Raw genomic sequence first — 14,509 nt, 5'->3', positions numbered from 1 at the left:
GTATTTAGTACGAAGTACTAGTACTAACACAAGTACTGTACACATGCAAGTACAGTAAGCAAGTAAGTACTTACTATACAGGTTGATGGTGGCGGATCAACTCCGGCCCGCGAATAAGCTGGCTACGCCGAGTTCAGGGTCCCTACCCGTTGTGGCTTGACACGATGTGTGGCTTCTACCTAGAGCTTGGTACCTGCAGTACAGCAAATAGGTGTTTATGTACTTACAGTACACCCCCCTACAGTGGCACTATGTAGCTGTACTTACGACTGTTCCTCAGGTGCCTACGACAGTGAGTTTGGACAGGCAGGGGAGCGAACATGGTGGCAGATCGGATTCACCTCAAACCACAAACCACGACGCTCCAAACGCGACCCTCCAACATCATCGTCAACGCCGCCTCCTTCTGCCCTTGAAGCATACCTACCTCCCACCCGTCTGTCGAAGCGGCGCCGGCCTCTCCTCACGCCAATCCGCACCGCACCACACGCCACACAGTCACCATGGCGGCCGCCGACTCGAGCCGGCTTCTGGAAGCCCAGAAGCTGGCCAAGATGGATCCGAGAAAAGCAGAGGCCATCTACAAGGACATCACCTCCAAGGCGCCCCAGGCTACTTCCGACGCCGCGACCCGAGAGTACGAGTCGGCGCTGGTGAGCCTAGGCGAGCTCTACCGGGATGAGAAGTCGGTTCCCCCCTTCCCTTGGGCCCCCCCGTCGTCATTGATCTATGACGCCCCCTTCTCTCCGACGGCTGCCGATGACTGACGATGGTGCTACGCGTTGTAGGAAGACGCAAGAGTTGGTCGACCTCGTTCGCGAGAGTCGCACCGTCTTCTCGTCCTTTGCCAAGGCGAAATCGTCCAAGCTAGGTGCGCCCCGGGGTCCTCGGAGCTTCGTGCTCGCGGCGCCTTCGTTCGTGAGGATGGGCTGACAGGCCGGACAGTGCGGCAGCTTCTCGACCTTTTCAAGGGCATCCCCGACAGCACCGACGTCGAAGTTCTCATCACAAAGGACTGCATCGAGTGGGCCACGGCCGAGCGGCGTGCCTTCCAGCGCCAGGACCTCGAGGTCCGCCTCGTCGCCCTCCATATGGCCAAGCAATCCTTCTACGACGCCCTCACCCTCATCAACGGTCTCTTGCGCGAGCTCAAGCGGCTCGACGACAAGCTTCGTCTCGTCGAGGTCCAGCTCCTCGAGTCCCGCGTCTACCACTCCCTCGGCAACATCCCCAAGGCCCGCGCCGCCCTCACCACGGCCCGCACCTCGGCCGCCAGCGTCTACACGCCGCCCCTGCTGCAGGCCAACCTCGACATGCAGAGCGGCATGCTCCACGCCGAGGACAAGGACTTCAACACGGCCTTTTCCTACTTCATCGAGGCCCTCGACGGCTACGGCAGCCTCGACGAGACTTCAAGGGCCCAGGCCGCCCTCCAGTACATGCTGCTCTGCAAGATCATGCTCAACCTCGTCGACGACGTCAACCAGCTCATGGCCTCCAAGCCAGCCCTCAAGTACGCCGGCAAGAACCTCGAGGCCATGAAGGCCATCGCCCGCGCCCACGCGAACCGGTCCCTCGAGGAGTACGAGCGCGCCCTCTCGTCGTACCGGTACGAGCTCGGCAGCGACGCCTTCATCCGCAACCACCTCCGCCGGCTCTACGATGCCATGCTTGAGCAGAACCTCATCAAGGTCATTGAGCCCTTCTCCCGCGTCGAGATGGACCACATCGCCAAGATGGTCGGCCTCGACACCCAGCAGGTCGAGCGCAAGCTCTCCCAGATGATACTCGACAAGGTCATCATCGGCGTCCTCGACCAGGGCGCCGGCTGCCTCATCATCTACGACGAGACCCACCGCGACGAGTCTTACGACGCCGCCCTCGCCACCATCGAGAAGCTGAGCGGCGTCGTCGACGTCCTCTACACGAACCAGGCCTCCATGCTGGAGTAGGCCGTGACGGGGTAACGGGACGGGGGCGGGAGGAGGAAGTGGAATCGGTGACCCGGAGAGAGAAAGTCCGTGTCTGCCTTGTATTGTAGCCTGTGGCCTGTCACGTAAAAAATGTCGTCTGAGACGACGATGCCAGCCAGAGCCGTCTCGTAATGTCACGCATGCAGTGTGAACATGAATAGCAACCGCTGATGCGCACCTTTTGCGTGCTCCGTTCAATACACTTGTTCAAGAAATAGACAACTACTGTAGGTATCCCTGCATGCGAATGGTGGTATCTCTAAAGCCAATGAAACAAACAAAACCCCTTGCACGCACGCAAACAAATGGGTAGGGGGTATTCAATCCTGTCATCCGGCCTATAGCCACACACACACACACATGCAACCGTAAAAACGCCGGTGCTTCCCAGACAATGAACGCTCAGCGCAAAGTCGATTCCAAAATATGCAGTCGATGGTCGTCATAGTTTTCGTCGTCGTCGTCGTCGTCGCCGTTGTCAGGTAAACATAACCTCAGACTGGGCCCGAAGCCGTGCCCTCCTCCTCTCACCCAGCAAGAGGGCAACGAATCTCTTGGCGAGCTCTGCTTCGTTCCAGCCGCCCATCTCGCTGACAAAGGCCTCCATGCATTCGATGTGCCACGGCTCGAGCCGAACTTCCTGGCCTCGACTCTTGACCATTCGGCCGAGGTACCTCCTCAGCAAGCTGTTGGGGCCTGCTTCGAAACGCCCCTTGCGCCGCCGCCGGAGACAGGCGCTCAGGAGAAGCCAGTGGTCCCGCGACCAACGGGTTCGGGAGAGGTGGTGGTGGTCCATCAAGTTGGTTTGGAACCGCTTCTGGGGTCCAGGGGCACTCCTTTGCATCGAGAGAGGACCGGTGCCTGCGGACTTGGTCCTTTCTGCGTCGTTGTCGCCGCTGGCTGTGCTGGCGCTGGTGCTGCCGCTACCCGGGTCCGGGTCCGTACTACTACTCTCCGCTTCCTGCCCTTCCTCTTCCTGCTCTTCCTCTTCCTGCTCTTCGTCTTCCGGCTGCTCCTCTTCCTGCTCTTCCTCTTCCTCCTCCTCTTCGTCGTCGTCCTCACCGTCGTCGTACGGGACGGAAAAGGAAACTGCTGACTGGGCGGGCATGGCTGGTGATGGCGATGGCGACTGCTCCGAGATCAATGAATTGGACAGGCGGAGCTCCTGCCGCGCCCTGGCTTGTTCCGCCGGCGACAGAACGCTGCTCGTAAACTCGACGACTCGCCCGGGCGTGCGGGGCTTCAGCGGCGAGCGCAGGCTTGATTTCGTCGGCGATGCGTTCTTGGGCGGCAACGGTCGAAGCAGACGGCCAGGGGCAGGCGACTCGTCGCTCGCGTTGGACGTCTCTTGCTGCCACCGATGAATGTCGGCATGGGAAAGCTGCATCCGCGGCGGTGTTTCCGTGACGGCATGCTGCGTCGATGCCCGGAAGAAGGACGGGCTTGGGGGCCGCGGCCGCGGCGTAAAGGTCTTCCTCATCACATCCACCGATGTAACAATGCTCTCCTCCATGGGAGAAGTCGACCGGCGTCGAGGATTCGAAAAAAGGGGTGTCGCCAACCCCTTCTCTGCCGGGTCGGGGCCGGAGCGAGCGGATGGGAACAGCTCGCGGCTGGTGTTTGCTTCCGGAAGAATATCCTTCGGCGGCCCTTGTGGGAACATGGAGCGCGTGGGCATGAAGGAGGAAGCCGCCTGAATAGGCGACTGTTGGCCTGGCCGGCTCGTCTTGGCCGTCACTCTCGTGTTTGCTGGCGGAGGCTTGTTGGCCATCATGGCAGGGATGATGGCTGGGGAAGAGAAGAAGCTCGTCAGCTCGAAGCGCTTCGAGGCTGATTCCAGTTTCTTGTCCACTTCTTCGCTCTGTTGATAGCGGGCCAGTATCGAGAACTCGTCCGCATCGCTGGCTTGCGGCAATGCGAGAGCGTCCCCATCCCCATGCCCCTCGTCGCCTGTCGAGGGGTGCTCCTTGGCCACGGCGACATCCTTTGTCGAGCCCGCTGGCTCCGGTATGGTTTTCCTGTTCCCAGGGAGCGGTCGCCCGCCACGGCGGACCCGAGTTCCAAAGGGTTCCTGCCGATGGGCCGTTCGTTTCGGATCTTGCTGTGCCGCCTCTTGCTGTGGCATCTCCTGTTGCAGCATCTCCTGCTGCGGCACCTCCTGTTGCGGCATCCCCTGCTGCGGCATTTCCTGTTGCGGCATCTCTTGGTCGTCACCAAAATCATCTCCTTCCCCCCCAGCGGCCATTCGCGACAAGTCGTCTCGACTCACCGTCCCACCCAGCATCGACGATTCCTGCTTCGACGCGATTTGCTTGGGCGTCTCCCTTCGCGCTTCCAACTCCCAAATGTCCGTCCCGTCGTCCGAACCGGCCTCGCTCTCCTGGTTTGTCCTAGTCGCTTCGCCAACCACATCATTGACGAGGCCAGGAGACGCGGCATACTTCGCAACGGAGTGACGATATGCTTGCTGAAGCGAACTGTCCCCTCGCAGTCGGGGGCTGATCGGTCCCTCCTCAACAACCCAGCTCAGCGCCCCGTCGCTTGGGGGCGTGATATGCATAGAGCTAGCTGCCGAACCCCTAGATGGCGACTTGTCCTCGGATGCTCGGTCGACGGCGCCAATCCTGGTCGCACGTGCAAAGGCACCCTCGCCCATGCTTTGAGGGGCGTCGTCAACTCGCTCCCTGCTCGCAGGCCTGTCGCTGGCTGTCGCCGGTTCCGCAAAGGCCATCGGTCGCTGGGGGCTCCTGCTCCTACGCCGGCTGTTCTGGCTATCCCTGGACCCATTCCAAGATTCCTTGCTGCCAGAGCTCCTGAAGGGACTGCCTAGGTGTTTCTCACGACCTTCGGGCGATGGCGGATCTGAAGTGATACTCTGAAGCATTCGTCCGGCCCTCAGGATGGCAGAAAAAACTGGCCGAACGGTCTTGTCCTGCAAGCCATCTTGCTGCAGGGAGGGCGATTCCGGGAGAGGAGACGAATTCTGGTCCGCCGGGGTTTGGTCAACGAAATGAGTTGAAGCCTTTGCTATTCCCAGCGACTCGCTCAACTCGGGGTGGGCGTCGGACCCTTCGCCGTCCTGTTCCGGCTCATCCAGCTCGGGCGGTGGTTTGGTGCCCTCGTCCATTGCAACTCGACTTCCTGGAGAGGCCAGTTTGGGAGAGACTCGGTGTAAGCTTTGCCATTCATCCCCCGGACCCTCAGTTCCAGCTTTTGAACGCGCATTATTTGGCGTTGGCATACGTCCCGTGTCCGAGAGCACGGCTGAATGTGCATCAGAAGGAACCGGCGGTTCCTCCAACTCGGCAAGATCATTGGTGTCCTGATGGTGCTGAAGTTGCCTGTTCTGCTGGCCCGAGGGACTGTCCACTTCCACCCGTTGCTGGTCATGCCCGCGCTCGCTGTGCCCCCCCGATAACGCCTCGTCATGCTGGGACTCTTCATGCTGGGACCCGTCATGCCGGGGCTCGTCATGCTGGGACTTGCCCTGCTGTTGGTGGAGGAGAATCTCTCGCTGGTGGCGTACTCCCTCCTGCACTCGAGGGGCATCATGGCGCAGCTCATCGTCCCCTATTCTGTCCACCTCTTCTCGCTCACCCGGGGCAGCCGCGGCGAGGATCTGCTCAGGGATCTCAGAAAACGAGTCTTCGTACAGGTTGAGAACCTCGTCAGTCAGGCGACCCGTGTCCCCGCGCACATCGTCCTGCCCGGATTTCCGGTCGGCGGCTTGATTCGGCGTCCTTGCGGCGTTTGGTGTTGCAAAGGAAGTTTTCTGGATATCTTGGAGAGCGTCCCAATGAGCGTCAATCCCGTCCTTGGTAGAATGAGCAAATGTTTTGTGCCAAGAATCCGGTCCAGGCATCTGTTCCTTCTCAATCTGCCTTTGTGGCCGCTCCGGCGCCATTGTTGCTGGGCTATTTCTTGGGATTGGGGAAAATGAACCTTGGTGTGGGTTGGACGGTTCATGATCGAGTCGGCCCCCAACTCTCGTCATGGTGGGCGTTACTGCAGCTGCGAGATACTCGTCTGGAATTTCCGAAAAGGAGTCATCGTACCCGTTGAGCGCCTCCCCCTCGGGGCGGCCAGAGTCTCCAAGCACTCGTGGTGTTCGATCCTCCGCCTTCCTTTCCGGGGAAACAGCAGCTGCGTCTTCGGCCCGGTGTGCGGTGAACTTGAGGACCCGGTGTCTAAGGGGGGAGGAAGCAATCGCCTTGCGCGGGCTTCGCGCCCTCCTCGGGCTCATGTCTCGACGGGGTGATATGGCAGCGACGGGCCGAGTCAATGGGTGCATGTCTGACGCCAGTTCATCCCGAGCAGCTTCATGCTCATTTGCCTCGAGAGGTTGTTGTTCCACTTCCGCATCCACCGGCGCATCATCCGGCTGCTGTCGTTCGAGCAGGGCATCTTCTTTCTGCGGTGACTTTGGTGGCGCATGAGGCAAAGACAGCGCGTCGCCCTCTCTCGACGAGGATCGACCTGTCCGAGGTTCAAGGTCGCCATTCGCAATCAGACCCGTCTCTTTTCCCAGTTCCCGTCGCGCGTCATGAGCGGCGGGGGGTATGGAACTGTTGAAGTAGCCTTGCAAGGAGGGGATCGAGTCCATGAAAATCATGCTAAATTCCTCCCCCTGTGCGATGGTATCGTTGTTGCGGGGTGTCGGTTCGTCGACGGAGGACCTGTCACTCGGCGCAGCGAGTTCCAGGTAATGGCCGGACGGCGCTTCCCCCGGGTCCGAGTGCACGTCGGCCGTCCCCGAGCGCGGCGGTGTGGAATCCCGGTGCGACGTAGAGGGGGAAGGCGGGAAGGCTGGGTAACGGTCTGGGGAGGGCGGTTGAGGCTCGGTGGCCGGCGCGACGGGGCTCGATTCTCGTCGCAAAGATGCCGACCTGAGCTGCCGGCGCGGAGGCGGGGCTTTGGGCGTTGCATCGTTCGGCATGGCGGGCAGCGGGAGGTCCGAAGCAAGCTCGTCATCTGGCTGTGCGTTCTCTTGCCAGGGTCCCCCAATAAGTTCCATCTCATCGTCGCTGTGCGCAACGGAGCGCGGGCTAGGCTGGAGTCGCGGCAGGGTTGGGTTCGCCGCCGCCGGCTCGGCAAGGTCGACGGCCCGACTTCTTCTTCGGTTCCGTCGGGTCGCTGATTCGGATCCGGCCTCGCTCGACAATTCGGGCATGCGACTCTTGATCGGGGTGGCGCGTTCGTCGGATGGCAGGGTAGGTCCAACGCTCGGCTCGGACGGCGCATGTTCGGGGTCACGGTCGGTGGTTTTGGCGCGCCGCGGCGTCCTCTGCTTCAGCGGCGTGCCAGTTCTCTTCTTGGCCGCGCTGGGCATGGGCGTCCCGTTGTTCTTGCGGGGTCGACCCCTGCGTCGCGGTGTCGCCGACGGATCGTCCGACACTTCTTCTATGGTGTCGCGCAGCGGGACCGTCGTCGTGACGGCTCGGCCTCGGCGTCTCGTCGCAGATGGAGGCGCCGGGGACTGAAACAGCTTCCTTCTAGGGTTGCTCAACGGCGGCAAGCCGTCGTCCGTCTCGACGGTGACGAGAAGCTTCTGGGGTGACCTGGTGTCCCCAACCTGCAGCTCAAACGTCTGCTTCCGCGGCGAGCGGCTGCGGGAGAGGAAGCGTCGAGAGTGGGTGCTGCGGGTGATGCTTCGGGTGACACGGCGGGGCGACGATGGTGGAAGGACGAGTCCGGCGGCGAGGGTCTCATCGTTGAGCGGATCGGGCGACGACATGATGTCTGCGCTTGGCGTTCCCGGGTTGACAACGCTATGCCAGCGCAGGTTGAAAGAGCCAGAGCCACTTTCGGAGCCTGCGGCGCGGCGGCGTGACATTCGTCGAGGTCACTTTGCGAGCGATCGCTTTACTCTGCTGGTGTCTGCTCGAGCCGTTTCCGATGGCGTGTGTTTTTCCAGGCATGGAATGCACCGAAGGGGGGTGGGGGAGGGGCGTGAGGAGGGGACCGGACGGTTCGAGCTGTCGTGGCCGTCTCTTGATGGTGCCCCTCGAGGGACGAGAGGTGGCGTGTACGGGTATGTACGCTGCATGCGGGTGTATCGGTAGGCGGTCGTATTCGTACGGCGACGGCAAGTGGTTTGCACGCGCGCCGTGTGGTTCGCGACTTGTGATGAATCTGACGAGGCTGTTGATCTGCAGCACTGGGGTCGTGGGTTGGTCAAAAAAAGGTGTTTCAGCTCTGTTTACTTTGTACCTCTATTGGGACTAGCGCGTATAGTTGTTGAGGGCCTCTAGTACGGAGTACTCCGTACGGAGGACGGAGTAGTTAGTGAGTACTTCATTCTTGTCACTTGAGCCCCAGGAGATGCACTGTACTGTAATTAAGTACTTACTTAAGCACTTACTTAGTTGTACTCCGTACTCCGTGCTCCGTAAGTACTCCATAAGTACATGCTGTATACTGTACTCCGTACAGTAAGTACGTTGTATTAACTTGTAATACTGTAAGTATGTAATAAGTAAGGAAGTACTTGTGCATAAGTATACTTGTACTTACTGTAGGTGTACAGGTACTTATCAAGTTGGTATTCGCAGAACGTCTTCTTTTGTTGGAGATTGTCCCAAGACTGGTCGCGCGACGGTTGGTTCCACTTTTCTGGGGTAGGTATTCGATACAAGCACGTGTACGGAGCACATGTATTTATATTAATACCCTATACTCCGTACTCCGTACTTAAGGACAAATAGAAGTACTTGCACATGTACAGTAAGTACTGTACTCCGTACAAGTCAGAGTACCGTCAGTCCTGCACTTACAAGTATTCAAGTCAGTGGAAGTAGGTGTACACCTTACACCTACAGTACACTTGAGTGTACACACTACTCCGTACTTGTACGGTATTCTTGTATATAAGTAAGTAGGTTGTACAAGTATAAGTACGGAGCACATGTATTCTTCTCTCTTGTATTCTTCTCTCTTGTATTCTTCTCTCTTGTATTCTTCTCTCTTGTATTCTTCTCTCTTGTATTCTTCTTTCTTGTATTCTTCTCTCTTGTATTCTTCTCTCTTGTATTCTTCTCTCTTGTATTCTTCTCTCTTGTATTCTTCTCTCCTGTATTCTTCTCTCTTGTATTCTTCTCTCCTGTATTCTTCTCTCTTGAATCTATATAGGGTAAGCTGATTTTTCGCGGCACATCAAAGCTTGCCGCTTCCGTCACATGCACGTCGCCGGGGCCCTTCGGGAGCACTGGAGGGGAATCCTGGAGCCCTGTGCAACCACTAATCTCCCGTCCGTCCCCCGATCTACTGCCTGCACAATCAGTAGTTTTCGGCATTTCAGTCATCCTTCAGGACACAAAAGTGGGTACCAACTCGGCGTCCGGTTCCGCGCCATCAGGGACCTCGGCTGGGCGACGCAGCGCTGGAAGGGAGAAGCCTCGTTGTGTTGTAGCCTTGTAGGTGTAGTTGTAAGTACTCGCTACTACCTCCATACTGAACGAGTATACTGTAAAGGTACTTGTGCAGTTGCTAGCCAGGTGTACTCCGTACTTGTACTTGTCTCGTACCTGTAGGTATCAAGTGTACAGAGCACATCTACCCATATGCGATTACTGTGTACAAGTCGGTACCTACCGCGAAAGATACCGGCGATCCCTTCATCATTCATGAGCCATCCAACTGCTTGCCGTGAATCTCCATCCAGCTTCCCTCCTCGCGGCGTTCGCACCTCGCCCATTACCGGATGCCAACCCTGCTGCCTAGTCCATCTTTCACCGACCGTCGCCCTTTCGCTCGTCGCCCCTTCGCTCCGTCCCTCGCACGTCCCGTCCGTCCTGACCGGCGCTCGCGAATAGCTTCATCTCCGACGTCATGGCCTCTCCCCCCACCAACGACAACGTCGCCCACGCCCTCGCCGGCGCCGGCGGCGGCATTCTCTCCATGGCGCTCACCTACCCGCTCATCACCCTCTCGACCCGCGCCCAGGTCGAGTCGAGGAAGACGGACGCCAAGTTCGTCGAGGCCGTCCGGCACATCGTCGCCCGCGAAGGCGTCGCCGGCCTCTACGCCGGCATCAACTCGGCCCTCTTCGGCATCAGCGTCACCAACTTTGTCTACTACTACTGGTACGAGTGGACTCGCGCCTTTTTCGAAAGGGCCCGCGCCAGCAAGAAGCTCTCGACCGTCCAGTCCATGATCGCCGGCGCCATCGCCGGCTCCGCCACCGTCATCATCACGAACCCCATCTGGGTCGTCAACACCCGCATCACCACCCGCAAGCAGCACGCCGACGCCGAGGCCCGCGCCGACCTCGAGTCCGCCTCCGCCGCCAAGTCCAAGGCCCCCTCCACCGTGGCCACCTTCATGGCCCTGCTCAAGAACGAGGGTCCCCAGGCCCTCTTCGCCGGCGTCCTTCCCGCCCTCGTCCTCGTCATCAACCCGATCCTGCAGTACACCCTCTTCGAGCAGATGAAGAACTGGGTCGAGAAGAAGCGCAAGGTCACGCCCGCCATCGCCTTCTTCCTCGGCGCCCTCGGCAAGCTGTTCGCCACCTCCATCACCTACCCCTACATCACCGTCAAGAGCCGGATGCATGTCGCCTCCCACTCGCCCAAGAAGGAGGGCATGTCGCAGACCCTGAGCCGTCTCATCCGAGAGGAGGGCTACGCCGGCCTGTACAAGGGTACCCAGACCCGCCGCTGCCTCTTGTCCCGAAGCTCGCTGACCCCATCCATCTCGCAGGCATCGGCCCCAAGGTCACCCAAAGTGTCCTGACGGCCGCTTTCCTTTTCGCCTTCAAGGATGTGCTCTACGAGCAGACCGTCAAGCTTCGCCAGATCCGCAAGCGCACGTAAACGCTCGTTTGACGCTCCGAGCCATGCCGCACGGGAAGCCATTCTGGAGAAGACGATTCTCTCTCCGCTCACTCCGGATGGGGCTCAACACACTTCGACTCGTCGACAGGGAAAAAAAGCCAGAGGCGGAGGAGGGGAAAGGCGGACATCACGGCTGTGGGGGATTATTTGATGCCATTCTTCGCGTGGATTGTGGCGAGGAGGGAGCGACGGATGGGTATGGGTTGAGCGGCGACGACACGTCGGTTTCGGGGAACGGACGGGTACGGGCACGGATGGAGAATACGCCTGTTCATTTCAGCAGGCCTGTCTCGGGTAGAATCAATCCATCATTCCCTCATCGTCTCACGCCGCCGTCGGGGAAGGGCCTGGAGATGATGCATTCCTTTGCACCGGACGCGCATCTTGCGCTTGCAGAATCACTCTGCCGGTGTTGGTGATATCTTGGGGACGATCCACCAGTCGTGGTACGCCTTGTCCGGAGCGGGCACCTCGGCACGAACCTCGAGCCCAACTCCTTCCGAACGCCTGCGCAGCGCGCGCTGTAAACTGGAGATGGCGATGCCCGTCGCGATGCTTGACTTCAGAGCGCCCTTGACCAAAGCTGACCATCGATCGTGCGAGCCGAGGGAAAACGACTCCGTCGGCGAAAGACGGCCGAGAGCCTCGAGCCCCTTCTTGGCGCCCGCCACCGCCTTCTCGCCATACTCCAGCAGCTCTTCCGAAGTCGTTTCCGTCTGCGTCACGCCGGCGGAGAAGAGGTCAAAGGAGGGCAACTCGGGGAAGCTGATGGAAGCAAAGGGCTTCATGCGAAGGTCGTACCGAAGCCGATCTTCGCTCAACGGTCGAGCCGGTGACTGCAAGAGGCCGAGGCGACCGAGAACGATGTAGAGGCAGCACAGGGCGTCGGATAGCTCCCACGTCACGGCGGCGTCGAGAAGGGACAACCTCGCGTAGGCAAGCGACCGCTGCAGCTGCTCATCCGCCGCGGGACTCGGCCTTTGTCGCCGCAACCGTGCCTCCTCGACGTCGCGGACGACAAAGCCCTTGATGCGCTCCGAGTGCTCCAGCCGGCATTTGGCGAGATGGTTGAGGTACCAGTACATGCCGGCCAGCTCGTCGGGCTGGTACACCTGCAGCTCGAAGCCCAGCTGCACGATCCACTCCATCTGTCGAAGCTTGTACAGGTACGCCCACGACGATAGTGACAGTGCGTAGGTCTCAACGGGGGCGTCTCCGGTGGCGGACTGCCGCAGCAGAGGCTGTTCCTTCGATTTGACCTGCAGAATTTGGTCCACGTCCTCCGCTTCCGCCTGAAGCTGGTCCCAGTCCCGAATGACGTGGCACAGCGTTCGTCGCACGCGACACCGGTTCTGGCACGCAGTCCTGAATATGTCCAAGAACGGCTGCGCCGCTCTCTTCCGGAACAGCTCCATCTGCTGGGCGATGGCGAAGCGCGGATCTTGCATCGCTTCGACGTCATCATTATCGCGGTCCAACAGCGGGCTCGCCGGAAGGGTGACGATGCTGAGGTCGTCGTCGAGGAGTTGGCGGATGCTCATCGAGCCCAGGACCTCCATGGCGTCGAACAGAAAGGTTTGCAGCAGCGTCCTCACGTAGACGAGAGGTTGGGGTTTCTTGGATTGAAAGGTTGCCACGAAGGTCTAGGGCGCATCAGCCGGCCAGTCTTGGCGGTGCATGCCGTGACCGAGTCGCTCGCTTACCAGAAGGCTTTGGGAGTCGGCGTACTGGAGAACGCCAATGATTTCGGAGCCATCTTCGAAGAGGCGGGACAGGTGACGGAACGCGTCGTCGAAGCCGAGCTCCACGATCGGTCGGGGAGGCATGGTGCTTGCGAGCTTTCTCTGCAGCTTGACGCTGAATGCTTCGTCCTTGGCTTTGGCGAGAGCATGGGTCGATTTTATCTTTGGCAAGACAGACAACGCTTGCGTCCAAGGCTCTCGAGCCATTTCCGGGTCCTTGACATGGACGGGACACTCGGCGGCGACGAGGAACAAGCGTCTCAGCTGCAAGCGATGGAGAAGCGCGTCTACAACCTGGCCATCGATGGACTCCTGCCGGGACGCTAGGAACTCTTCGGCTTCTGCCAGGACGGCGAGTATGTCGCTCGTTGACAGGTTGTCGAGCAGCGTACGGTGGTACGTGTTTGTGACGAAATCCTCCTCCTACGGCTCGGTCAGATGAAAATGGAACTCTCCGGCACCGACGCAGGCACGGCAGTCACCTCATAATAATGCTCCGACTTGATGCGCTCGTTGACGTGGTTGCAGGCCTTGAGCATGGCGAGACAGTACGCCCTCAGCACCAGCAGCATCGGTTGCTCCGTCGCAGCGCCGTCCGGCTCCCTCACAAAGGTCGCCTCGTTCGTGCTGTGCGGGCTCGGCATTAGGAGCGCTTCCACGTAGACACTCGTGAAGACGGTCTGGGATAGGGGGTAGCCTAGGTGCCAGGACATCTATGCACGGTCAGTACGCCGCGGCACCGTTCCATCGGGATCCCGCGAGCCGACCTCGTGGCAGAGAAGCTGATCGATGATGCCGAGAATTTCTTCGGGAAGGAGTGGCTGCGACACGTCGTACATCTCCTCAAACTCATCACCGGGCCCGACGCAGCCGCTGTCCATCTTGGGGTCCATGATCTGCATCAGCGTCAGCGGCATTGGCCCAACGCAGCATGGACGAGGGAGGGAAGAATGCGGGGGAGGAGCAACCTCGAGAGCAGCGACTGATTCGAAAAGCGTGAACATGCCATCCTTGACGATCTCGCCGGGGCTCAGGGCTAGCGGGAGTCAGCAGGCAGCCTTGTCCATCAGGTGCTCGTGCAGGGAGAGGGAGGTCGAGGAGGGGATGAGGCTTACTCGCGGCCGCCTCTACGAACTTGCTGGTGATATCCACGGCAACGATGCCTGGGCTCGTGATGTTGGGCGGCGGCGGCGGCGGTCGCGGTTCGGCAGCCTGGCCTTCGGAAATCCAGGCGATTTCTGCCACCGAGTCAGTGATTTGCTGGACGAGAGGCCGCTGCTTCATTGGGCATGGCATATTTACCGTCCGACGCGCCGACCCCGTAGGTGGCCATTTTTGCCGATGCGGAGTTACTGCTCTGACATTCGGCCTCGTTTGCAACGGCGTCACGGCTGCCAAGAGATGAGTCGGGCCTCGAGGTTGGCGATTGAGCTCGGAATGGGTGGGTGGAAGGGGGGGTTGTGGAGCGTGATGCGTGCTGCCGAGGGGTACTTCCCTGCAGCGCAGCACTGTATTGCTCGAAGTCTTTGGGGCCTCCCCTCCGACGACCCACGGCGCCGTTGCCACCATCCTTTGTTCGAACGAAGCACCAAATCGGAAGAGCTGCCGTGCGTGGGGAGGCGGCCGTCTGCGACAAAAATTACGCATGAAAGACATGACCGGTGCCTGCAAGCGACGCGGGAGGGTTGCTACAGACCAAGATGCTGGAAATGAATGTCACAAGCGGTGGTCGGCGTTGTCTGCGTGCACGAGGATTTCAACATGGGCCACCTGGTCGCTCCGTACTCCCGGCGCAATGTCTCGCCTTCACAGCAAGACCACGAGGATTATGGGCTTCTCATGCATAGGGTAGATTGTTGCATTGCAGCAATCATGAATAGTACAGCGGCCCGCGATGGCGACCGAGGTATCTACCGTTCGGCGGCCTTGCTCCTCGCTCCCATGGCGCCGAATGCACATCCTC

The 14,509-nt window shown here is 59.8% G+C and overlaps 4 protein-coding genes across 4 annotated transcripts; 2 read left to right on the top strand and 2 right to left on the bottom strand.

Annotated features, from left to right (window-relative positions):
- Positions 1-503: 503 nt before the first annotated feature.
- Positions 504-1,952, top strand: DCS_07674 (26S proteasome non-ATPase regulatory subunit 11; the record flags this gene model as incomplete). The annotated part of the gene is made up of 3 exons (XM_040804958.1): positions 504-685; positions 789-871; positions 946-1,952. 3 exons carry the CDS (start codon positions 504-506, stop codon positions 1,950-1,952), a joined length of 1,272 nt encoding a protein of 423 aa, XP_040655062.1.
- Positions 1,953-2,451: 499 nt separating this feature from the next.
- On the bottom strand, positions 2,452-7,806 carry DCS_07673 (uncharacterized protein; the record flags this gene model as incomplete). The annotated part of the gene is made up of 1 exon (XM_040804957.1): positions 2,452-7,806. The coding sequence occupies one exon, from the start codon at positions 7,804-7,806 to the stop codon at positions 2,452-2,454; it is 5,355 nt and encodes a 1,784-aa protein (XP_040655061.1).
- Positions 7,807-9,800: 1,994 nt separating this feature from the next.
- Positions 9,801-10,783, top strand: DCS_07672 (peroxisomal membrane protein PMP47B; the record flags this gene model as incomplete). The annotated part of the gene is made up of 2 exons (XM_040804956.1): positions 9,801-10,611; positions 10,671-10,783. 2 exons carry the CDS (start codon positions 9,801-9,803, stop codon positions 10,781-10,783), a joined length of 924 nt encoding a protein of 307 aa, XP_040655060.1.
- A 419-nt stretch (positions 10,784-11,202) lies between these two features.
- Positions 11,203-13,879, bottom strand: DCS_07671 (Mak10 subunit, NatC N-terminal acetyltransferase; the record flags this gene model as incomplete). The annotated part of the gene is made up of 6 exons (XM_040804955.1): positions 11,203-12,447; positions 12,508-12,969; positions 13,029-13,259; positions 13,314-13,582; positions 13,662-13,784; positions 13,849-13,879. The coding sequence occupies 6 exons, from the start codon at positions 13,877-13,879 to the stop codon at positions 11,203-11,205; spliced, it is 2,361 nt and encodes a 786-aa protein (XP_040655059.1).
- Positions 13,880-14,509: the final 630 nt, after the last annotated feature.

This window comes from Drechmeria coniospora, chromosome 03, assembly GCF_001625195.1.
Source record: "Drechmeria coniospora strain ARSEF 6962 chromosome 03, whole genome shotgun sequence".
Classification (NCBI taxonomy): Eukaryota; Fungi; Ascomycota; class Sordariomycetes; order Hypocreales; family Ophiocordycipitaceae; genus Drechmeria; species Drechmeria coniospora.
The sequence above is the reverse complement of the archived record's forward strand: the minus strand, read 5'-3'. Positions and strand labels throughout refer to the sequence as shown.